This window comes from Drosophila busckii, chromosome 3L, assembly GCF_011750605.1.
Source record: "Drosophila busckii strain San Diego stock center, stock number 13000-0081.31 chromosome 3L, ASM1175060v1, whole genome shotgun sequence".
NCBI classification, from domain to species: domain Eukaryota; kingdom Metazoa; phylum Arthropoda; class Insecta; order Diptera; family Drosophilidae; genus Drosophila; species Drosophila busckii.
In genome coordinates, this window is record NC_046606.1 from 6549341 (window position 1) to 6575275 (window position 25935).

Here is a 25935-nt window from a genome sequence, read left to right on the forward strand (position 1 = left end):
ATGCAAATGGTTTTCTCACCTCCTCCGTCGACTCTCGTTGGTGGTGGTGCCATAACCACAAACCACAAAACCATCGCCACCACATTCAATTCGCTTTCATTGAGCGGGGGCAGAGGTTAGCTTTAACCCATTAACGACACGCACTCGGAGTCAAGTAATTTTCAATTTCTTTTACTGGCTGTCACTTAATTTGGAAGCGGGAGCAGTTGCAGTTGCCGCCCACGCACCACACCACACAACACACACACACACACACACACCCTGACGCACACACACGCATAAATGTGTCGACGTCTTTGGTCAGCGTGTCCAACTGCATTTGTGTCGCGGACGCAATTGCAATTTGCACCGCCAACGCAACAAGCGCTGAAGCCACGTTTTATCCCCTCCCCTCTCGCCCCTACCCCTTAGCTATCACCTTTTGTGTTGTCCCCTAAGCTGCAGCTAACAAATTAGTTACTGACGCAATAATTTGTGTATTTCGCTTGTCTTTTTCACTATCAAAATCACACGCAATAAATTTTAGTTGCCTTTTTTCCATTGAGCTCTTAATTGCTCTAAGCTAAGGGTATAACAGTTATTTAATATTATACGTAACTATAGCAAAAATAATTTAGAAATTTTTCAAATTTTATTATAAAATGTTATTTGGATTAACTGTTTATCAACTTGCAACATTTCCCAATTTATAGAGCATCTAAACTTCCAAATGTTTGGGTCCAAAAACTTGTCTTTTCTCCAAATTTTTTAATCTATTTTTCATTTGTTGAATCGCAGGTGTCTCGTGTTTTTTGGTTATTTATTTTTTATTTTATTTTTCGGGTTAAGCTTTTAGCCATGCCCCTCGGGGTGGGTTAAGCGGGTGGCAGGGGGGGGAGGCTGTTGGACTGTTTCGGTTTGTCCAATTAATAAAAAGAAAACGCAGTCATAATGTTTTGATTAACACAAATGTGACAAAAGATGCATAAAAATTAATTTCCAAGCTTGTTTAGTTTTGGCGTCTCTCGGGTTTTGATTTTGTGCGTCTAAGTGGGTCAAACTGTAACTGAAGACGCGTGAGAAGCTAACGCTTAAAATTGGACAACAACAACAACTACAAATCTAAATCCAATTCCAAACGCCTCAAGGTCTGCGCGGGGCGCACTTCGGAGCGACCTTCCTTTAATGGCCTGTCCAAGTCAACTAGTGCAACATTTTTCGATTTCCTTTTCCATAATAATTTCAATACGCGACCCACTAGCCCAACTCAACTCAAACCAAACCAAACCAAGACGAGAGATCGAGAGACACGCACATGCATCTCGAGTCTCATTCGCTACGTTACGCGCTCCAGGCGCCACAACTGTGGGTAATTAATTGATGAGCTGCGTCCGGGCAGTAAATTGGACAGCTTCGGCTTTGGCTGTGGCTGCAGCGTGTGCGTGCCATGGCCATGGCAATGGCCACTGGGCAGCTTTGGAATCTCACTACTCAAAAGTGAAAAACTGGCACACGAAAAACAACAAACAAAAAATTGCAAATCAACAAATGTATATAGTTAATACCCTATATGCAGTTAATAATTGTGGAAAGTTGGTAATCAGAAAAACGAAAAAGAGAGCAAGGTGCAAAAGTCTAGAGAGTAGAAAAGGTAAAAAGAATTGTTGAAAAGTTGTTGTTGTAAACAAATATGGCAGCAAAAAAGTTGAAGAAGATTTTTGCTAAAACATATGAATTAAATATTTACATAAATTCAATATTTGCAATAAGTTGTTGAAATGTTGTTGTTGTTGTTGTAAAAAAGAGTGAAGCAAAAATGTTGTTGAAGGTAAAAAAATTGCAAAAAGAATTGTTGAAAAATTGTTGGTGTTGTTGTTGTAAAAAATAATTGAGCAAATAAATTGTAGTAAAATTTTTGCTTTAACAATTGCTAAATAGAGTCAAAATTGATATAAATAATTGTTCAAATTGTCGAAAAGTTGTAAACAAATATTTGTTAAGCAAATAAGCTTTCGCCTATAGTTAATTATAATTAGCTAAATTTGCAATTTTTTATTAACAATTGAGTTTTAACTGTCAAAGTGCTTACAGGGTATATTCCAGTAATAATCCAATAATCCTACTCCTCAATGCTTGGGCCTTTGCTTATATTTTTGATATATTTATTGGTATTTATTTTTGGCCGCTTACATCAAAGTAGCCGCGAAAAACAGCCAACAGCAAATTTGTGGCAACTTCAATTTCAACTGCATGACGCGCACTACAATTTGTTGTTGTTGTTGTTGTTGTTGTTGTTGGCGCATGCGCTGTCTGAATTGCGCTGGGGCGACATCTAGCGGCAGACGCTAAAGCAAGCTAGCGGCTAGAGCCGGCTAGGACTTGATTGTGCCCCCCCACCAACGCTGCTGCTCTAAGGACATTGCTTGTGTGTAAGTTCAGTAAGCAGCACAAAACGGAGCCGACAACAAGCAACGCCACCAATTGCTGACAATTGTTGTGGGCGTTTCGTTGGTGTGTGTGTGTGTGTTTTTTTTTTTTGTTAGCTTATATGGTAAGCGCTACGTTTGGGCCCGAAAAAAGTGTCACATTGTCAGTTTAAAGTTTAAAGCATTTCTTGTGGCATTGTTATGTGTTATGGTCAAAAGCAGCAGCAGCAACAGCAACAACAACAACAACAACAACAATAAGTAGAAGTAGCCAAGGCGGCATGTGCGCACTTTCACTGCAAATTTGTGCGCAATGTGTGCGAAAGAAAGTGAATTCTACTACACTTGACCTATGACAACAACAACAACAGCAGCAGCAACAACAGCAACAGCAGCAACATTTGCTGTTTGCTCTAACATTTGACGTTTTGATTGTCATGCGCCCCCCCTTTCTGCACACTTTGCTGTTTGACCACGCCCCTGCTTTTGTGTCTCCAGTGGATCAATGCTGCTCCCAATTGATTTTCTGCTGCACTGCATTTAACTTTTAACATGCACAAGCAACTTGTATGTAGGTTTTCCACCCCGAAGGGGGTTTTTGCTTTTTTTAATTGTGCCCCCATTTGTGGCATGCAATGTGCTGACAGCTACTCTATATAGATAAACCAATGATAAACTAAAATTTAGCACAGCATAAATTGTAGTAAAATATAAACTAAAAGAATTTGCTGCAATTTGCCTAGAAAATGTTTTTTTTTCTGGCCTTAACCCTTTGACTACCAAACTAATTTATTTGGGCGCTGCACACGTGTCTAATTTCGTTGTTGTTTGTTCTTATTTTACAGGCAGACACGGCAGCAACAGTGACAGAGACAACGACAGCAGCGACTGGCAACGACCCAGGAGCTGAATTAGTGGATCAGGGCCATTTAAGCGAGATCTTGGTGCTGAATGACACACAAATCGATGTCGATGCACAGAATGCGACGATGTCGGCGCCGCTGGCAGTGGCCATAGACATGGAAGGTTTGGACAACGACAACAACGAGCAACAAAACATGAGCGTGGAACAACAAATAGCGCCCATGGCAAGGGAGGAGCTAGCAGAGGAAGAGGAGGAGCAGCTAGAGTCTGGGGTTAAGCCAAATGCTGCTAATTATGGTTGCTGTCAATGCACAACAGCAACAACAACAACAACAACCAAAGGCGCAGCAATGTTAAGTCGCAGCAAATTGCGAGTACGCAGCTATTTAAAGAAATGCAAGCAACGCCTAACGGGTCAGCAGAGCAGACCAAACACAACAGCAACAGTTGCTAAGACAACGACAGCAACAGCAGCACCCACAACAGGCAACAAGCTCGAAGCGCATGTGACGCAAATCGAGCTAGAGGAGGATGAGGACAACTCTAGTCTCTATAGCAGAGATTCGCCCAGCGCTTATACTGACTGCATGCCGCTTGAGTTGAGCTTGCGACGAGCGCCAGCTGCGCCACAGGAGTTCAGCAGCAGCAGCGACGATGACGACAGCAGCAGCGAAGAAGAAGAAGCAGCAGCAGCAAACGCTGTGGTAAGTTTTTTTTTTTTTGTTTTGTCTGCATATGGCAGCAGCTATAAAACTGTTGTTTGTCCAATTCTTGCAGCAATTCGTGGCAGCAGCAGCAACGCATATAAACATCTCAGTGGATATCCAGCTGGCTGAACTGATTGACAGCCATCTGTCGCACATTTATCCCGTCTACTGGGCACGCACGCGTGCGATTTTAATGCGCCAGGCACGTGAGCTGCTCCAGCAGCAATTCGAGGGCTGCCTGCGCAGCTTCGAGCAGCGTTTCCTATGCAAATTTGCACAAATTGCGGCAACGCTGCGCGCCACTCATCAAATTGGCGAGGTAAGTGGCCCAAACACACACAAATAAAACAAAACATAAGAATAGAATTAATCCTTGCTGCGCCCGCTTACATTGCTCAGATTGCTTTAGACTGTTTTAGCTTTAGCTGCAAGCAGCAAATTAGCGCTGACTGCAATTTAAGCGAAGCTGAGCGAGAGCGCAGTATGGAAATTGTTGTTGAATTGCAGCAGCTGTAGCTATTTATGTTAATTTCTTGCCAGAATTTATAAATGCAGCTTAGCAAGTGTTCAAAATTATTTTTCTGTTAATTTATAACATTTGACATTCGACCTAAGCAGCGTTGCGCGCTTTCTTTTTTATAAACACTTAATTATGCGCTTTAATTATAAACAAATAGTTGTTTATTGGCATTTATTGTGGGGCCCTAAACAAGCGCTAACAAGCTAAAAGCTAATCCTACCTCAATATTGTGACAACAGCTGTAAACGCTAACAGCTGTTAGTCTAACAGCGCGGCTGCAAGCGAACAAGTTCGAAACGAACATGTTTGACGCCACACGCTCTTTGCACTGCGCGCTTGGTTTAAGCTTAACGCGCGCTCTTAAGCAGCTCAAACTTCAAATTTAAATATGAGCGCTGCAGCTGTAGCAAATTGCAAGCAAAGAGAGCAACGTTTGCTGCTAAGAGAGCGCGGCAACCGGTTGTTGTCGCGCTCTTTGGCGCTGTTAAGTTGTAACGCGCACAGTGTGTTGAGCCAGTTAACATGCAGTTTGATTATTCAATTTGAAAAGTTTTCAAGTCAGTTTGAGATTTGAATTCGCGGCGCGCAGTCTTGTAAGCGGTAGTTTAGTTGCGAAGCCAGCCAAAGGCCACGAAGACGTGCAACGTGCAACGCCAAACGTAAACGCTACAAGAAATGTGCAAAAATAAATAACAACAACAACAGCTATAGAATATATATATATAAACAAGTGCAGTGCCACGCCCACACAAAGAAAACATCTGTGCATAATATAAAACAAACATAACTGAAGTGCTGCTGCCTTAAGAGAAAATATAATTTATAGCCCAGCATAATAATAATAAAAAAAGTCAGCAACCCAAGTGCCTATAAAAAAAAAAACAAAAGTGTGCCTTAAATAGTTAAAAAGAAGAAGAAAACGCAGCAGCTTACGCTTTATAGACGCATAAATCAAACAAATTGAATAATATTATTTGTTTTTATAGTCAAAAGGTAATAATTTTATACAAACTACAAAAAAATTGCAATTGAAGTTCAAGTGTGCAAGCGTCCATGAACTTTTTTGCATAGACAATTCATTTATAACAACTAAAATGTTTATTTAAGTGCGGAAGCCCAATAAGGTTGCCAGCCTCGTCCTTCGACCCACGCGTCTTAGAACCTTCACTTGCTTATTATTGTTTAAGTACAAAATGCAAGGTAAATAGGCTTTTTTTTTTGAAATATTCAATGACATTATCATGTCTTGTCTTAGTTGCTATATGTGGGCAGTTTGCTTTCAAAAACATTCAAATGGCAGCGTGACTGATTGAAACCAAATCTTGTCTATTACAAAATACTATTAGTGAGTTCTTGATGTATTTTTTGGGTTATCAGCAGACACAACGAGACGTAATTTATAATAATTTTCATGCGTTACGCATACGCAGTGTGGCCGTAAAAATCGTACACATGTTGCCTATATCTGTGGGAGTCACTAAAGTGCTGCTCAACATGACCTACATACATATAATATAATCAACAACAACAACACAGCCTCTCTCCTCTACTCAGTTCAGTTCAGTTCAGTGCGTCTGTTTTTTTTTTTTCATTATAATTTTTTCTTATTTGAATCAATCAGCAAAAATTACTACGCACATTTGCAGCTGATTTGAGCAAAGCGTTGGGGGGCATGCAACAATGTTGCAGCTGCCGCTTGCTGGGGCTGCTGCTGCGGCTCTTGCATGTTAATTGGCTTTTAATTTCTTGACTTTAAGTGTCTGTGTGTCTGTCTGTTTGACTTTAGTGCATAACGTAACTCTTTTCAGATTCTTTGTTTTTTCTTCTTCATTCATTTACTTTGCTTTGCTTTGCTTTGTTCTTTGCTTATAAAGCAGTTGCCTTTGTCTGTGGAAATTTGGGAAATTTAATTTGTGCTGCGAGAAAATTTATTTATTATGCCACGCACGCCAAGTTACTGGGAATATGAATTTTAAAATTCTATGCGCTGCTATTTAAAAATTCATTATAAGCCGAGCTAATTCGCTAGAATTATTTATATAATTATAAATGAATTTGTGTCGAACTTTCATTAATTTCTAAAGCTTTTAACTAGAATTTTGAGTAGTTTTTGTAGACTAGATTCTTAAAAATATAGAGTTGTGTCTAAATTGTTAACAAATTTAATTTTATTAAACGAATACTTAAAGCTGAAAATTTGTTTAAAGTAATTGCTGCTGAATTGTTGACAAATTAATTTTAATTGTGTGTGCTTAGAGCTTTTAAATATAAAAGAATTAATAAACTTGTTAAAAAGTTTGTGAAAAGAATTAAGCATAAAATCAAATTTAAATTTATTAATTTTAGTTGTGTTGCTAATAATGCTCATAAATATTTTTTAGACTCAACAAATTTATAAACTATTTATCAAATAACTAAAAAGCTGCTGCTGAATATAATTTATTATTTTGTTGTTAAAGGTTTATTTCAATTATTGTTTAAGTAGTCTTATAAACAATTTTTTATATAAATTGCTAGTTTACATTATGCAGAATTTATTTAGCTTAAAGTTAGCTGATCTACAATTGAATTTATAAACAATGCGGTTCCAGTTAGAGTTCCAGCAGTTGCAGCTGCGCAGGCTATTTGTTTATATAAGAACACACACACACACACTGATGCTAGAATAACACTCTTACTTTATTTTCATTTATTTTGTATTTTTTATATGAATGAAGCACGTTCGCTGTAATTCAATTCGCTTTTGTGAGCAGCGCAGGGGTCGTCGCAACTCTTCATCAGGTCTGAATGCCTTAAATTGTGAGCGGAAATTGTGTATTAAGTGCATGAGTGTACCGAAGTTCTGTATAGTGGGGGGAGCTAGAGCCTTTTGTTGAACTTATTAGGCCAAGCTAAGCACAAAAAAAAAAAAACGTATAATGCAGGCGGGTTGGGTACATGGCATATCACTTAGACGTACAGCAATTACGACTGAGCTACCGAGTTTGAGAGCAAACAGACGCACAGAGCTCTGGGTCTGGCCAAAGCTAATGCCAATTGTAGTGCGAGATGGGCAATAATTTTCGTGTGTGTGTGTGGCTGGAAAAGTGCTATGAACTGTTGAACACACAACATGATCGGCATTTGTTAGCGATAATGAATTGAACATTTCTGAAAACATGTTTGTACATAATTTGTATGCAGGCAACAGCACTCGAGACTCGAGACTCGAGTTGAGTCGACGCGAGGCTGCGCAGTCAGTTTGTTGCTCTAACTAAGAGCCTCGATCTCTATGCGCTGTTTGTTTTAGAGTTTGGGGCTGTGTGCAGTTTGCTTAGCCAGAAAGAAATGCGCAAAGTGTAAAGTGCATATTTATGGCTTGCATAAAATAACTTGTAAAAATGCATGCACATTTATATGAGTGGACACGTGTTAACTCATGCGCGCTCTCACTCGCACACTCAGACGCTGAATTGGCTATAAAGAGTCATGACAATCACACGTCGAATTAGTTTTCTTTTCGTAACGCAAACGTAGAGGAAGTTGTTGGTACAGGACATGGCAATGCTGTTTGTATTTTTCGTATGTGACTTGACTTATGAATTATGTTGTTTAGTTTTGCTTTTAAGCGTTTTGTTTGTTTTAGTTGAACTTCCCACGTTATATAAATATAAGTTTTGAAATTCTTGTAGTTAAATTTGCTAAAATTTAGTCTAAAAGAAAGTTACATTACATTATAATTTGCATTTAACTAACGTAAGAAAGTTACTTAAGCATTGGCTGTACTTCTTTTTAGCCAAATTGCAACACAATTTGCATAGCAAGCTGCACAGCTTTGAAATTCTTTTTAGCCAAATTGCATAAATTGCAGTTCCGTCTTGCTGCGCTCTCTCTCTCTCTCTCTTTTCATTGTCTTTGCATATCAATTACTAGCTAAAGTAAATATTTCCCGTTCATTTTTGTTGCAGCTCTCACATAGTTTGCCACTTCATTATAAGATACTTAGTCATAGCCCCCCCCGCTGCAGCTGCTGCCAACTCAAATTGCTTCCCTTTGCTATTGCAGACAGCTTAGATTACCCATGTTTAGGCCCAAGTTGCTGCTCAGTTGTTAATGCGCGGCGCTTTTTATACAACACACATGAGTGTGTGGCAAGTTGTGCAGCTGCCTGACTGACTGGCAATAGATATTGCAACTGTTTGTGCCTCAGAATTGCATTTGAGTTAGCCTTGAATTATTCAAGCGCGTGTGACTTGCTTAGTAATTAACCCAAGACACACACACAAAAGCCGCAGGCTATGATGAGCTTTGGTTTTAGCTTGGGATACGCTTCGCTTGCTCAGCAGAGTTGAGGCGTTCACCACGTCCAAGTTGCTTGTTGTCTTCCTTGTGCCTGTCCACTTGTTCATCGTCGTCGTTGCTGTTGTCTGCTGTTTGTTTTACTTTGTTTTTATGTCATTATCATCATTGTCTGTGTGTCCACCTGTTCAGCAGTGTCTGTCCCGCCGCGCCGCCTCTCTCTAGCTGTCTGTCTGTCTGTCTGGAGTCGCCAGCGCTGCTAAGGTGAATGCTTCCTGCAATGCCAACAGGTAGACAAAGGCACTGTGAGAATCGCTGCAAGTAAACAAATCGTTTGTTATAAGTTTGGCAACTCGAACTCGAACTCGAGCTCTCTTGTGCAATTGACTGACTGACTAACTGGCGACAATTGTTGTGTGTCCAGACCACGAACAAAGACACGCTCTAATAAACGGTTCAATAATAAATTACGCGCCCAGCTCCGAGCTCAGGGCTGCGATTTTCAAAGCTTTTGTATTTTGACGTCACGTCATTTCTGCATTTGTCAAGTTCAAGCGTAACTCATTTTACACTAGACAACAAGCAATTCAAAACAAGAGTTCAATAGCTGAGATCGCAGTTTATAGCTATGGCAACTTTAGTGTGCAAATTAAAGAAAAGAGCGGCAGAGCTTAATCTTTAATCTTAAGTTGCACAATATTTCATAAATTATTTATTGATTTCATTTAATTATTTAATTTTATTGAATATTTCAACTGTTTTATTGAAGTTGACAATTTGATGTTTGAATTAATAAATTAAATTAAATTAGTTGCTAGTAAATTTGCTATAACTTTTTACAGTTGCACAATATTTCATTGTTTTATTGATTTTATTGAATTATTTTATTTTATTTAATAGTTTTTTATTGCTCAACAGCTTGTTAAACTTATAGATTCGTTGACTTAGTTTCGATTTGATTTATTGGGCTATGCAAATTAAAAAAAAAAATATGTTTACGCTACCAAAAATTGTTTTATTAAAATAGTCAATTTTATTAGTGAAACAAAAGCTTTTCTAACTTAGCGATAAGCTGCGGTTCAATGAGCTTTGAAGAATTATTGGGCTAGCAGTTCTGTAGCAGTTTCTGCTTAACTTTTAAATTTAAATTAAAGCTGCTTTAAGTTGCAGAGTTTTTCAGAAATATTTTTATTTAAATTGTTACTTAGAACTTAAATTAACTTTGTGTAGCTTTGATAAGTTTTTTGCGCTTAAATTTCTATAGCACCTTAAACTTTGTCTCACTTTTGTTGCTTAGTGTAATTTTTGACGACACCTTGCCTTGGGCTGCGGTCGACGCGCAGTAGAAATTGTCAGATCTGCGCCACCTTCGTGATTTGTGGCTTAAGGGCACATGTGGCAACCACCAACCACTAGACAAATGCAGTCAGCCAATGAACCAACCAAACACACAATTGTTGTTGGTGGTCCCAGCTGCTGCTGCTGCTGCTGGCCAAAAGTCCGGCGTCTGTTTCGCTGTTTCGCTTGTTGTTGGTTTTGTATGTTTGCGTGGCTTTTGGCCGGCGGATTAGCATTGAAATTGACTTCGTGCTGTGCTCATTAAAATTTTACGTGCATAAAAGTTGATTTCGATTTGCTGTCGTTGTCGTTGTCGTTGTTGTGTCCCCACGTCCTTATGGCAGGGGCAGGCTTAAAGGTTTGAAGAGCGTAACGCTCAATGAAAACGCCAAAAAGCAAAAACAATTACATTACATTTCGTGGTTGCGGCTTAGAGAAGTTCCAAGAACTCCGCAGCAATCTCAACTACTCGTTTCAATATTGAATTTTTACTTCCTTATTGGAAGCAGCAGCGAACGCAAACAAGCGAAGAAAATCGAAAATGTTGGAAAATCCCTTCTAACAGTTCTAACAGTTGAAGGAAGAAGTTTTGTATTTTTAATGGCCACAGCTACGTTGAATGCATTAACAAGTTTACGATCGTTTTTGGAATTGATGTGGCTAGCAACTTTTTCAATTACACACACAAAGCGACGTCGAGCGACGACGAGACAGAATTAGAGTCGCCGCGCCGCTGCAAGTTGCAAGTTGAAGACGAAGTTCAAACGTAACGTTGTTTTGTTGCTGGTTATTATGCCATGAGGCTATAAAAACTCGTTTTCAATTGTTTGTGAGTGTGTGTGTGTGTGTGTTGCTTTTTGATGAAGTTCATGATCAGCTGTTGAACTGAAAGTGGTTGATAGCCCCCATTCCCAAGTAGAATCTGTTTTAGGCCGCTGCTGTACGTAGCCGGTTTATGCAGTTAGTTGCCAATTGCTGCTGCTCGGGCTAACGTAATTGTCCTTATGCCGCTGCGCTGATGTAACAGCCGCTGCCGCATGCCACATGCAACACTTTGTTGCTTTGAAGTTGTACGCATTGTTATCTTAAGCTGACAGGCAAGTCAAGTGCTTAATGCTATAGCTATATATGTTTAGCAGATATATGCTGAACTATAATAATTCAACACCCAATCGACGGGCACTTCCTGTTACTTCAGACTGCCACATTCCGACCATGCAACGCGGCATGACAGCCTAGACCTGATCTATTTTAGTCACGCAGTGCTACTCCTATTGCTATCTCGCTCTCAACTTCTGTTGCATGCAAAAATATTTGCAAATATAGCAAAATGTGTCTGCCGCCTGCTCTCGCTTTAACAAACAATTTGTAGGTGTGGTTCTCTCTCTCTATCTCTCTCTCGCTCTTTTGTTGATGGTCGTTCTGGTAGATGAAGCGGAAATGTGACGTTGCCTCGACCATAAATTCTGCTGCTCGCTTTTGTTTGTGCAAAAGTTCAAAGATATTCTGCACACAAACAACAACAACAACAATAATAAATCAAGCAATGCAATTGGAATTTCGCATGAAATGCTAAAAATTCAAATAATTATGCCAAGCTAAAATTAAATCTATATTTATAGTTATTAAGTTACTAAATAAAGTAAATAGTTACTAAAAATAGCTGCGCCAACTTCACAATTTCATCACATTTTTTAAAGTGTTTGCCACATTAGTCATGCCGCATATTGTGCTCAGGTCCGCAATAAATTGATTCGCTAAAATCCAAAAAAAAATAACGGCCTTCTGTGGAATTGTTTTTCTCATGGCGGCGGCTTGGCCTATGCGGCGTATGTGTAATTAAAATTGCTGTGCTGGCGGCGCTTTTGACCAGGTGTGGCCCTTGCCTTAAACATTGTTGTTGTTTTTTAGCCGCAAACATATTAATTAATGTACAGCTGGTAAAAAAACGCGCCCCCAAAAATAAAAGCAACGCACAAGAAATTTCCAATGCTTAGAAAAAAATGTTGGGACTTCAGTTGGCTTTACTTGTTTTTTGTTGCTGCATTTAAATTTAATAATTTATGTAGAAAACGCAACGCCAAAACCAAATGCATTTGTATATAGGCAAAAACGCCTGCGTGCGTGTTGCATGCGTAATTTTTTGTGTGTGGTCTGCCTGCCCCAAAGGCAAAGTCAGCGACGTCGCCGTCGTCGTCGTCGTCGTCGTTGTCCCTGTGCCGTTCCGAGTGCGACGACACCCGCATTGAATAATTGCCCATAGGCTGGGGCGCCACACTGCAGCAAAGTTTGAATATATATTTGTATTTGAATATATATCTGCATATATGCTAATGTCTTGTATGACTCGCTACCCTGTAAACATTTCCAGCAGCAGCTGCTGCGCCATATTTCAGTTCATCAACTCCGCTTTCGACTCAACTTTATTCTAATGAGAACTCTTTGCTTATTTATTTTTGTGAACTGTAATTTAGTTTTCAACATCAAAGGCGTGGGAATGACGCAACAAAAACAAACGCAACAAACTTCGCTTGATATACGAGCATGTGTCAGATCGTTACGTTTGCTTTTGTTGTTTTTTGTGGCAAGGATTCCGACAAATCCTACAGATTTATGAGCTCAAGCCAAGAGGGTAGCAAAGCTCAGAGATGCCGCCGACAATGGAACGGAAATTTGTCGCCGCTACAAATTGAAAACGAAAACTTGCGCAAAAAATTAAGAAAAATAAACAAAAGCAGAGTGCGTGTAGTAAAGATCGAATAGCGCATACACTTTAAATAAATTTGGCAACTGTTCATTGAGCTACAATTGAATGAAAAATAAAATAAAACAATTTTACTTTTAAAATTCTTTTTAGAATTTTAAAGGTTTACTAGTTCAATTTTCAAACTTTATGTAATTCTTCCAAATGAAGCTCGAATAGTGCATACACTTTAAATAAATTTGGCATTTATTTGAAGCTCAGTTTATTGAGCTACAATTCTTGCAATAGAATCGAAATAAAATAAACCATTTATACGTTTCTTTTTAGAGCTTAGTTCAAACTTTGTCTTTCTGCCAATAAACAAAAGTGCGTTTAGCAGCAAATGAAGCTCGAATAGTGCATACACTTTAAATAAATTTGGCATTTATTTAATGCTCATTTATATTTCGTCTATTATACAATTCTTCGAATTGAATCAAAATAAGCTAAACCAACTTTTATTTGTTAATGTTTGTTGTTGCTTAAATTTGTATTCAAACCTCGATCTTTAGTTCGACTAGAGCATACGCTTTAAAATATAAATTTTACTTTCATTTGAAGCTTCCAGCCCAAGCCAAGTGCCCACAGCTTAGAGCATTGAAGAATGCCAAACGCTAACTTGACTTTGAGCACCAAATTGGGCAAAAATTGTAGCAAAAAAAAAAAAGTAAAAACGTAATCACCTAAAGAACAAATTGAAGAATTTGAAGAACCAGCAGAGAGGGAGCGGAGCGGAGAGGTGCAGGCAACGATGACAATGACGGCGTCCGAACGACGCCGAGCATTTGGGTCAATGACGATGAAATCGAAGCGAACTGAATGATTTAGAACCTACTCCAAAAAATATATACTGAGGATCCAAGCGATGCCAAAGCTAGAGAGAGGTCGATTTTGAATTGGAATTGGCGTTTAATCAAGCAGAAAATGTTGTTGCCTCGCTTCACATTTTAGCATGTGGCGACATAGAGCAACGAGAGGAAGTTGTTGTTGTCGTTGTTGTGATTTTAGTTGTTGTTGTTGTAGTTTGTGTGTGGTTTCGAAGCGGTGCGATGATCATTTTGTTCAATCGATTGTAAACGATGCGTTGCGATCGTTGTTTTCTGCGGCTTTGATCAAATGACAAAATTGATCATTTTCTGTTTGAATGGGCATTGAAAACCTGCCTGCCTACCCCCCTCCCTCCCCCCCTCACTCGCAACGCCGCTTGCAACGCACAACAATTGATTTATGTGTGCGCTGTTTGGTTTGTGTTTTTTGCTGCTTGTGTGAGGTCTGGTGGCAACAACAACAGCAACTAAAAACAACCTATAAAATATCAAGAGCTTTTGTGTTGAGTCAAAAGGCGCTATAAATCAAGCCAAATGTGAGCGCACCTTTAATTTTTTTTCTTTTTGGTGTGTGTGCATTTTTTTTTTTTGAACGTTTTTGACCATTTTCCACAACTGCAAGGCTGGCAAATTAACAACAATGCAAAGTGTAAAAAGCAAAAAAAAAATAACAGAAAGTATTTTCGCCTCATAACAATTAATAGCGAGCAAGGATCATAGTCGAACTCACCAAATGCCGCAAATGCCGCCGCCATTGACCAATAGGTCCCATGAGTATTACGAGCTTGAGTTGCAAGTTCGATTTCACATTCCCGTAGGGGTGAAATCTTTTGCGTTTTTTGCTTGGTTTTTTTTTTTATTATTTTTCTCCTCTGCAGTTAGCGCAGTTTAATGCACTTTGTGCCGCAGTCTGTGTGTTTTTTAAAAGGTTTTGTTAAGGGTTTAGCCTAAACTATAGATCTTAATAGGGTAACCTCGTAGAGAAGAATCTAGATTTTTATCTAAACTAAGCGAGGGCTATCATTTTTGTAGACTATATATATTGATTATAGATTGAGGGAGGATTACTTATAGAAAAACCTTGGTGCTTCCCTATTGTTGATCCAAAATCCTTGCTGTTAAATAAAAGTATCAAATTCTCCTTAAAGATTTGATAATCCTAATCTTATTTCGTTGCTTTCAATAAGTCAAATCTTCTTTTAAACTCATTCTATGATTCTTCTATATTTATTGCAATTTGTCTAAAGCGTATTTCAACTTCGTTGCATTGTTACAACTTTTTGCCTTACACATTTTGTTGGTTCGTGTAGTCATTTTTGGTATTTTTTACAGCGCGCGCATTGCCCGCAAACGCTGTGGGTAATAACCAAAAATTAGCAAAAATTGCTAAAGTTTGACTTGCATGATTTATCTATAATTTTGCATCTCTAGTCGCCACTCAGCTCCGTTGAACTAAACCAGGCGGCCAGGCCAGTCCAGAGACCGCTCGACCAGCCACACTCGCCATCTGATAGGCTTACAGTCAAACAGACGGACAGACAGACACACACACATTCAATGCGAGGTAGGCTAGGGGGGATTTCGGAGTCTGACAGCCTGGGCCCATTTTTAATGCGCTTTTCAGTCTAAACGATATTTTTTTCGGTTTGGTTTTCAGTTTCCTTTGCCAGCTTAACACTTGCGGGTGTTGTTGTCTACATAATTTCACTGCTGCAGATAGATTACGAGTTGTTGCTTGTTGGCTATGGCGGGGAGAGGGGTGGGGAGAGCTGCATGTAATCGTTATAATAATAAAAATTTGCAAATGATTTCGTTACTCAATCCAGGCACAACAGGCAATCTTATTATTTCTCTGCTCTCTATCTTTGCAGTCCTGGTTATGGCATGCGGGCTGGCCGCTGGCTACATCCAATGGAGCGCTGGTGCTGCAGCTAAGCGACTCTGAGCTCGCACACGCACTTCAGCCAGCCGAACTCTATCTCTGTGTCAAATTGGGTAAGTGGGTCGGCGTAACTTGCCGCCGCCGCCGCCGCCGAGACTTGATCAGCACTTATGTCTGTCTGTCTATGCCCCGCTCTATCATTAAGCGTGCGCATCCCATGTCCATGTGCCATAAATTTCATAATTAAAGTGCGCTCAAGCTCAGGCTTTAAGATAAGCACTTAATAGAGTAAGTTAACTTCACATTAGCGAACGACGTCGAGTCAGCAAATTAGCTGTACATCTGTTTTTTATTAGTTTGTGATCATTTTAGCTTCCAAATGCTCTTAACGCGCATCGTTAGTTCTGGCTGTCAGCATTAGCATTGACACATATTTGAAATGAATAAATTAATGCTTAAAGTTGCGACTTGTAAAATTTATGCTTAAAGTTTAATATGCTAAAAACTAAGCAGCTAAAGAATTAAATGCTGCATGCATCAAATTTAATTTGCCTAAATTATGAAGCAATAAATAGCTTAACTTTGACCTTCAGTTTTTTTATTTTAGTAATTATTTATTTGATTGAAATTGACTGTATAGTTTGACAAATGAAATCTATTAAATAAATAATTTTTTTATTTCTTCAAACAAAATTAAATTCAACACTTGCCTCAAATAAATAATGTTAATAATTAATTTACATTTTTTATATTACAAAGCGTGTTTACAAATAATTTGAATTTTTATATAGGGAAAGTTTCAGTTTTTTATTTTAGTAATTATTTATTTGATTGAAATTGTATACAGTGACTGTAACTTTTATAGTTTGAAAAAATCTATTAAATAAATAATTTTTTCATTTCTTCATCACAAAATTAAAATTAAATTCAACACTTGCCTCAAATAAACAATTTTAATAATTAATTTACATTTTTTATACTATAAAGCTTGTTTAAAAATAATTTGAATTTGTATATTACTTATCATTTATCTAATTTAATTTTTAAAATATTTAAAATTGATTTATTACAAGAATTTATTCTTTTCATAGCGCATAGCTCATATCTTATAAGTTTTTAAGCTTCGCATACTTAACTACATAAGATGCTAATTAATAATTAATTCAAATTGCTTAGCAAATAATTCAGAAGTTTAATTTGCACTAAAAAGTTCCAAAGTGTAACAATCAGTTCTCAATTATTCGCTTTAATTTTTAAATATTTTAAATTGATTAATTGCAAGCATCAATATTTATCTCTTATCATAGCTCTGATTATTTTAAAGTTAATTATATTTCTATCTATTATTATATTTTTTATACTAAACTCAATTTCTCTGCTTGCAGCAACAGACGAAGCGACGGCTACACCGCAACTTTATGTTGTTTGGCGCTCCACGCAGGCGGGAAGCGCAGGACAAAACGAAAGTCGAATTATCGATATCGATAGCAAGCATTTAGGCCCACAGCCACTGAGTCCGCTACAGTTGGAGATGTCGGCAACAATGAGCAGCAGCAACAGCTTGGGCCAACATACCGAGAGCCAAGAGCTGGAGCAGGGCGTCGTCGATGGCATTGGCGAGTTGCCGCAGCTGCTGCAGAATCTGCTCGTGAGCGTTGAGCGTAGCATTGAGCGCGTGTCGCTAAACGAACTGCAGATGCCATTGGGCCACCTGGGCGACGATCAGCTCGACGAAGCAAACAACAACAGCAACAGCAGCAACAACACAAATGGAAGTGGCAGCAACATTGGCTCGCCAAAGTGCGCGCTGAGGCGCAGCGATTTAATTACCAAAAACAAACTGTTTAACAACCGTTACATGCTGCGGCGTTTGACCAATCGACAGGACAGCATGAACTCCACCTCGTCGGGCAATAGCAATGCAAGCAGCAGCAGCAGCAGCGACGAGCTCATGGGTCACTTGAATAACAACAACAACAACAACAACAATGGAGGCGGAGGAGTCGTCGGAGTCGGAGGCTCAACTTCACCTGCTTTGCCGCTCTTTTGTCTTGGCAATTCGTTTCCGCACATTGACAGCGATGAGGAGGCCGGCGACGCAACTGGTAAGTAGTTGAAAGCGATAACTAATCAACGTATACGTAATATGACATTAATATCACGCATACGCCACAGCAACAGCAGCCACAGCAGCCAGCAGACCACTTGGCCTGCATTTTGCTTGTGCTTATCTCGCAATTACTGGGCGTTCGGTTTACTTATTTGCTTACCACACAATTTGTGGCCAGTGTGGCATGCGGCCTGCCCGTGCCACGCCCCGCAACGATACTGCGCGCAAAATATTCAATTAAACGCCCCGCAGCCAAAAGCGTTCAGCTGAGCTCATTTTTTTTTTTTTTATACGCGGTTTGCTTTACTTTGAAGTTTAAGCTCTTTTGGGTTAAAGCGCTGCTAATTTGAGATATATTTGCATTTGCATAAATTTGCAGACATTTAATTCAATTAATGCTGCGCGATAGTGCCACAAGATAGTGTGGCAAGCTTAAGTGTGCCACCAATTCTAGTGAAAGTGTTGCCAAAAATAATGCGGACTGCGATAAGCGTCGCAGCAAATGCAGACGAAAGCGCTGCAAATATTTATAACAATTATAAAAGAATTTGTAGCAACAAGCTTAAGATGTATTTCATTGATAGAAACAGTTGAAAGTTGAGCAGAGAAATTTATGATTAATTTATAAACAAGTCGCTGCTACTTGCTGCTTAAACTTAAACTTTGAATAATGTCTAAGACTAAAAAGGAATAGTTTAGCATGTGTCAGAGTAAATTATAAACAAATAGCTTCCTGCTTGCTTCAATTGTTTTTAGAGAGATCTTCAGCTCAAACTTGAGCTTCGAATATATATAAAATAAATATAAATAATAGAAAAGTTTAGCAGTCATAGAAATTTATAAACAAGTCGCTGCTGCCTTGATACAATTGTTATAAGAGATCTTAACTTTATCTTTGCATAATGTGACAAGTTAAAAAATATGTAAATATTAGAGAAGTTAGGGAAATAAATAAAGAAGTCGCTGCGTCTAGCTTCAATTGCTTATAAAGAGATCTTAACATGAAACTTCAACTTTAAATAATGAGTAAAGCTCAAATATATATAATTAATAGCAAATTTTGATCTTAAGAGTTGGAAGCTTAGCATAGTCAACGAAATTTATAAACAAGTAGCTGCTTTCTTTATTCAATTCTTAGCAGAGATCTTAACTTGAAACATCAACTTTGAAGAATTAAAAATTTACAATTAATAGAAAAGTTTGAAATTTATAAACAAATCGCTTGCTCCTTGCTACAATTGTTAGTAGAGATCTTAAATTTCAACTTTAAATAATGAGTAAAGTTAAAAAATATATAAATATATAGCAAAGTCTGAAGCAAAGAAGAAAGTTTAGCTATTGGTAGACAAATATATGAACAAGTCACTTCCTTCTTGCTTCAATTGTTATTAGCGATCTTAAACTTAAACATTGAATAATGTGTCAAGCTAAAAAATATATAAATAAATATGTCAGAGAAAATTTATAAACAAATCGCTTGCTACAATTGTTAGTAGAGAGATCTAAACTTCAACTAATGTTTAAGCTTAAAAGCTGAAAGTTTAGCATATGTCGCCTGCCCGTCCTTTGCTTCAATTGTTATTAGAGCGATCTTAGCTTTAAACTTCAACATTCATATAATGTGCAAAGCTACAAAATATATAAATAATAGAAAAGCTATTATATTGCATAGTCATTGAAATTTATAAACAAGTCGCTGCTGCTTTTGGTGCAATTGTTATAGTAGATCTTAACTGAGTTATGTGTAAATCTGAATGGTCTTATAGCAAGCATCAGTTAAAATGGGCCTGCGTCTTGCTGAACTGTGTCATTGTGGTAAGCAGCGAAATATGCCACAAATCTCACACTCACCCTTGCTATTCAGTATCTATATGCTGGCGTCTTTATTCAATATATCTACGTGCTTAAGCAGTTGGGCAACGATTATGCTTTCAATACTTTGTTTACATTGCTAATTGGGCTGGAGGCGACGGTTATGCCAAGTTTATTGGTAGACATAATTTTTATAGTGCGCAGCTTGAAGTTCATGCTGCTAGCGGTGAGTTGTGGCAGCAGCAGGTAAATGTGGCAAGTTATTAATCTAAACTGCTTAGACTTCTATTTTGAACACTTTGTTGTGCTTGGCTTTGTTATTTGCTGGCAGCATGTCGGTTATAAAATTCACAGATGTTTATGTTGTCACCCGTGAGTTTCGCAATGGGATTTTGCATCATTATGAGGAGCAGCGCGGCTGCTGTGGCATACACGGCCCTGGCGACTATGAGGACTTGAAGGAAAACAATACCATACCCAAGTCCTGTTATCATAATCACAACATAACGCCCGAGCATTTGGTGGAGCGTGGTTGTCTCTATGCCGCCACTGGCACTTGGTTTTGGTTTATATTCTCCAATTGCTATTGGGTGGCATTTGCTTTAATTATCGTCAATGATGTTTACCATTGGAAGTTGATTAAAGCCATTGATCGCTCCGAATTGGAAGTTGAATGAATAGAGGCCTTGAGTTGTGAGTTCTTGTGGCAGCAGCAACGTTTACCATGGAAAACGCCCACAACGTGTCGACCACAAAAGCTATTAGCCATTAACAACAGCGGCCCACTGCATCCGCCAGGCGTCTGGCTAAACCACAAACTCGCAAACAACAACAACAACAACAGCAAATGTCTTTTAATTTGTCAAAGCTTAAAATATGAAAATTAAATGAGAAACCAAAGCAAAAGCCAAGGCACAGTGGTGCAAAATAAGCCACGAAAGCAAACTAAAACTTAAGCAAGCAAACATATGAATTTTCTTGCTGTCTTTTATTATTTTATAAAATATTATAATTATTTCTGCATTAATGTATCTTTTTAATTTAATTATTTTTTATTGATAAAATATTTTAATTATTTCTGCATAGTTAGTACTGCAATCTGAGTCTAAACTTTCTTCTTATCTAATCTATAGAATTTTTAATTTAAAAAAAATACAAATTGAGCACTAAATGTATCAAAATAAAACATTAAGCACCAAAATATTGACAATGAATCATTTGAAAACAATTTGCATTGCATATAATTTAAAGCAGATTTTTTTTATATAGTCTATATATAAAAATTCTCTAAATTGTACAATCTCTTTCTATTTCCACAGACAGAAAATTAGACAGAAAATTTATTATTATAAAACAAAGTTTGAAAAGCGAAATTAATGCAGTTGCCTTTAAGTTAGTTTGATATAAATTTGTTATTGTTATTTTATTGTTATTTTTATTCCAAAATCCCTTAGCTTTGCACCACTGTGCGCTGGGAATGCGACCTGAACTCAAACGTATATTTTTTTTTCTTATTTTTGGGGCGTGTGGGTGCAATTTGCAAGTGGCCATAAATCAGCGCGACAAGTGCGGGGGCAATTGTAGTTCGCGTATTGAATTACATATGCTGCAGCTTTAAACTCCACCTGGCCAACAATTGTTTGCGCAGCGGCGGCAGCAACAACAGGTGGCCGCAATGCAGTTGCAACATGGAGTTGTCCACTGCGCTGTCGCAGAATTTCTGCAGACGCTGCAATGTGTTGTATTTATAATAACAGCAGCAATAACCACAAAGCAAAAAATTGTCGCACGCGAAAGTGGCGAGTCCGAAAATTTATGGGGCAGCAGGTTTTTTTTGTAGTCGAACCACGCCCACAATTGTGCGCAGTGTAGGCTGCGCTAGTTGCAGTGGCTGCTGTCGCCAAATTAATCAAATTGCATTATGCAAAAAAATAAAAGAAAAACTGAACGAATGTGTAATGCGCTTACAATTGGCAGCGGCTTTGAGTTAGTAAATTAGCAAAATGTTAGTTAAATTTAAAATGTGTAAGGCATAGTAAACTAACTAATCAATGTACCCAACTTTGTAGTGTATGCTAAACTGGTTCAAGGATTTTTGCGTCTAGCGTTTAAATTGCAATTAACCCATATAAAAAATATAGCTAACAAATTATTAATTTAAATATCGTTTTTTTTTATAGTAAGCATATCATCGCCAGTTCCGGAACCGGAGCTACTGCCGCCAAACTCCATAAGCGAGCTGCCCGAGAAACTTTTGAACAGTGGCGTCTATTTGCCCGGTAAGAGACTTTCCCAATTTAAACAATTTGATTCTAGACTTTCACTCGAGGAAACGCACAAATGAAAATCGCGCATTTCGTTAGCAATTCAATTAGAGATTTTCACACCTTGGACCACCCAAGGCGACCAGCAATCCAACTATTGATTTCCATATGCTAAAATTACAATTTTTTTCTCGTTTCGTTTGCAGGCACACGCACCCTCCAAGGCGACCCACTTGTGCATGTGCAGGCGGCTAAGGTGGCCGATGCGGGTCTCAATTGCTATGAGCTGGCAACGCTTTTGCTCTACTACAGCAACAATACCGGAGCGGAGCAGGTGAGTGAGGGGAGCTATTGCCTCAATCAGCAACGGGCTCGATTTAATGTCAAGAAAAACGCATGGGAATGGGCACATGCACTGCAAATGCTTAAAGGGGTTGCGAGGGGGGTTCAGTTCAAAAGTTCTCAGTTTGTTCTCAAGCATTTCAATTTGTCTGCTCACACACACACACACACACACACATAGACATGCAGCCCATCCATATTTACGAGCTGATATGCAAATTTTGCAGTTAATGCCTGACCAACTGGCAACTTGCAACTGGCGCTGGGAACAGCCAGCAGAAGAAGAAGAAGAAGCAGCAGCAAAGTTGCAGCACTTAAGCCTTTAAGACTTTTATAGAATGTTATGCTCTTGCTACTCCCTTGGCAGTCGTCTGGCTGTCTGGCCTCAAATATATGCATGCCAGTCAATTTGCCACTTTGGGCTTAAAGGCAACATGCAACATGCAACAACTTGCCAAGCTACAACGAACGGCACTCGGCAGCGCTAAACGCTGAGAACTCAGAACTGAGAGCAAAGCAAAAAAAAATAAATAGAACAAAAGCGTCGTCGCTGCTGTAAAAATAAGTCAATAACACTGTGCAACAAAAAGTTGAAAACACGCTTAGATTTGATTTATGTATTCAAATTAAGTGGCGCCAAAAATAAATTGAATTAGCAGAAGAAATAAAAGCAGTGAATTTGCATACAGCAGACTAGACGTTGATTTGATTAAGTTCAAATTAATTGAATTAGCTGCAGATCATTTTATGAGCAATTTGATGAAAGAAAGAAAAAACGCTAAGAAATGCAAACTTAACAAATATTTAAAGAATTGAATTTGAAAATGGAGGCACAGCAACAAATAAATTGAATTAGCTGCAAATAATTTTACTCAGCTATTAAATTGAAGCAAGAAGTGATACAAACTTAAAGTTTATATTTCAATTATCTAAAGAACTGAATTTGAAAATGGCAACTGATTTGATTTATCTACAAATAAATTGAATTAGCTGCAGATAATTTTAAATTGCAGCAATTTATTTTATTTATATTTCAAATATGTAAAGAATTGAATTTGAAAATGGCAGCGCAGGAGCTGCGATTTGATTTATCAACAAATAAATTGAAGCAATTTTATTTATTTATGTAACAAATATTTAAAAAATTAAATTTGTCAATGGTTGAGTAGCAGCTTTGATTTGATTTAGGCAAACATTTTAAATTCAGTTCTGCAGATAATTTTATGAGCTTTTAAATTGAAGCAAGAAGTGATACAAACTTAATGCTTATATTTCAAATATCTAAAGAAATTGAAAATGGCAGCTGAACAAATAAATTGAATTAGCTTTGAATTTGATGAGCTATTAAATTAAAGCAAGCAGCTGAGATATTTAAAGTTTGCTTGCTCAACAAAATTCGCTTAGCTTTTGCTTTGGTGTTCAGACTAGAATTTATTGATCGGCTACAGCTATGTGGGTCACTTATATTGAATATCGATCTTGAGTTGAGAACTTTTCGCTCTGTCCCGCTCGCTCTCTCTCAGTTGCTTGAGGGTAAAACCAAAGTGCGGCTTCCCTTTGTGAGTTAGTTAACTAGGAAGAGACTAGAGCAAGAGCTGGAGAGCTGGAGGAGCAGAGATGGCGTGAGAGACAGACAGGCGCACACAATGAGAGATGAATGATTTTTTTAGCGCGCAGACAGATTCGTGACACTTTAAATTTATGATGTGAACTTTTCGTGGCCCAAGCGAAGAGAGCGACTCTATTCCTGGAACTCAAACAGCTAACAGCATAATCTGTGAAATCTAAATCGACATATGTATGAGTGTGTGTGTGTGTGTGTGTGTCTATGATTCCCGTTGCAGGCTTTTGAGGCTGCGTTTTGATTTCCAGCTGCATGTTAATTGCTTTCAATGCCAATTGCTAAAATGCGGCCAAATCGTGTAGAAAAAACTTTGGACAAACATTTGCAATCTGAAGCAGCAGTAAAAAAAAAAAGATAAAGTTAATATTATAAAACTAGCACAACGCGGCATTAGAGTTAGAGACATGTGTGTGTGTGTGTGTGTGTGTGTGTGTGTGTTTGAAGACTTGAAGTTGCACTTGGACAGCAGCCACTCAGTCTCAAACGCAATCTTAGTTTAGTTACACTCTTCGCACTCCCCTCTCCCATCGCTCTGCTCTGTCGCTTGTGCGTGCCTCTAACGCTGTAAGCTGAAGTGAAGCCATTGACATTATTTGCGTTTGTTTTGTTTGTTTGCTGACATGTGTAAAGTTTTCATTAGCTGTCTCCACAGATTCGAAGCCGAAACTCCAAAATGCCAGCCAAGCAAACTATACACTGCACGCAAATATTTAATATTTGAGCTATGTCAAGTTTTCATCAACACAGCACAGTGGCGTAGGCAGCAGGGGGGATTAACAATAAATTAATATAAAGCCCCCTTTATTATCTATGTCAAACTTTCAACAACACAAGAGCACAGCACAGTGGCGTAGGCAGCAGGCAGCGTAGGGGGCTAAGCAGCAAAGCAATGCAGATTTTATGAGGCTCACCCTTTAGTAGTCAGCCCCTCTACATAAAAAAAATGCTCACTGCTCTAGCTTTTATTATTATGCTGCACTTATAGTAAATTACACTACTTTAGCTTTTATTTTTATGACCCATCCCCTTATCAAATTTAAAGCTTAACTACGCCACTGATCTGCGACATTGTCCACATTGTGCTTAACTGTCAACTGCTGCGCTTATCCCAACCTCAAGACTTACATCATCAACTTGATAACATCACAATGATGAGCACGCTGTGTGTTGCCCCCTCTCCCCTCTCTCTGAACTCTGCTCATTATGTTGAAGTAGAAACTCCAACGCGTTTGAGTTTGAGTTTGTTTTATGTGTGTGTCAAGCTCGCAATTAAATTTGTTTTTATGAGGCTGTGCGGACTGCACTTCTGGGAATCTTTAAATGCCGCCGCTGGGAAGCAAAGGCAGCAGCAAACGCGTATTAAAATGCAAGTCGCCTGCATGTCCGTCCATAAGTAATTTTATAAAGAAAGCTCAGATTACACACGTACTAAGCCCCAACAACAGTCGGGGCACTCATATTTCATTCCAAGCCTTTGACAGTTCAAAAATATTGTGCAAATTTTAGTTATTAGATGAAGTAAGTTGAGGCGCATTGCGAAATAAGTTGGCAAATTCAAATAAATTTATTTACAAATCCTACAAATTGAGGCATAAATTCTTTAAAGCAAATATTTTAAATAAATAACGAATATTCAAATTCAAAAATATTCAAAGTTTGGAAGCAAATTCGTAGCATTTTAATTATAAATAAATCAAAGCATATTGAACGAATATAATTTGAAATATATAAGCTTAGAGTAAATATTCAATACTCAGTTAAAAAGTAAAAATTATTTAGCAATCTAACTCAACCAAAGTTTATTGCATTTTATTGCTTCGAATTTCTGAATTTCTGAGCTCTCATTAATTCAAAGAGCGCATTTGCTATTCGTTGTTGGTTAGTTTTAGTTTTGCCAACTTCATGTGCAGGCGGTTTTTGCAAATTGAAATGCCAAATGCTTTTGAAGACCGCTGTGCGGCATCATTAAGCTTGCCACAGCATTAGCAACAGCAAGTGGCAAGTGGCAAGCTGCTGTTGCTGCTGCTGCTGTGATTTGCAGCGGGGGTGGACTACACACATGAGAGAATCGCAGCACTGAGAACTGGATCGCACTGACTCTGGCTCTGGCCGCGCGCGGCATCTATTTACAGTTAGCTGCTACAAACAGCAAACGTAGCTGCGAGGCAAGCGGCTGTGGCAGCTCCTAAAGTGTTAAGACATGAGCTCATGCGAAGCTT

General features: G+C 38.3%; 2 protein-coding genes across 3 annotated transcripts in view; both read left to right on the forward strand.

The window, feature by feature from the left end:
- Positions 1-25935, forward strand: part of LOC108600304 (puratrophin-1) — a 50742-nt gene that overhangs the window by 6942 nt on the left and 17865 nt on the right. Inside the window, 7 exon segments of the mRNA XM_017987791.2 lie at positions 3251-3925; positions 4047-4295; positions 15554-15677; positions 16950-17669; positions 21667-21765; positions 21957-22063; positions 22065-22084. Coding sequence (XP_017843280.2) covers positions 3395-3925; positions 4047-4295; positions 15554-15677; positions 16950-17669; positions 21667-21765; positions 21957-22063; positions 22065-22084 — 1850 coding nt within the window. The 5' untranslated portion in view covers positions 3251-3394.
- LOC108600307 lies at positions 19339-20373 on the forward strand. Of its 2 annotated transcripts, none has more exons than XM_017987795.1 (3): positions 19339-19489; positions 19539-19712; positions 19768-20373. In XM_017987795.1, exons 1-3 carry the CDS (start codon positions 19415-19417, stop codon positions 20161-20163), a joined length of 645 nt encoding a protein of 214 aa, XP_017843284.1. In that variant the 5' UTR covers positions 19339-19414; the 3' UTR covers positions 20164-20373. The 2 variants fall into 2 exon arrangements, with proteins under 2 accessions (XP_017843284.1, XP_017843285.1); XM_017987796.1 differs by having other exon boundaries at positions 19587-19712.

Bases quoted from the DNA above. Each gene is read 5' to 3' on its own strand.
- LOC108600307 (XM_017987795.1), top strand. From the start codon at position 19,415: ATGTGTAAATCTGAATGGTCTTATAGCAAGCATCAGTTAAAATGGGCC. The intron at 19,490-19,538 runs GTAAGCAGCGAA...CTTGCTATTCAG, and splicing joins TGCTGAACTGTGTCATTGTG to TATCTATATGCTGGCGTCTT. The intron at 19,713-19,767 runs GTGAGTTGTGGC...TAAACTGCTTAG, and splicing joins TGAAGTTCATGCTGCTAGCG to ACTTCTATTTTGAACACTTT.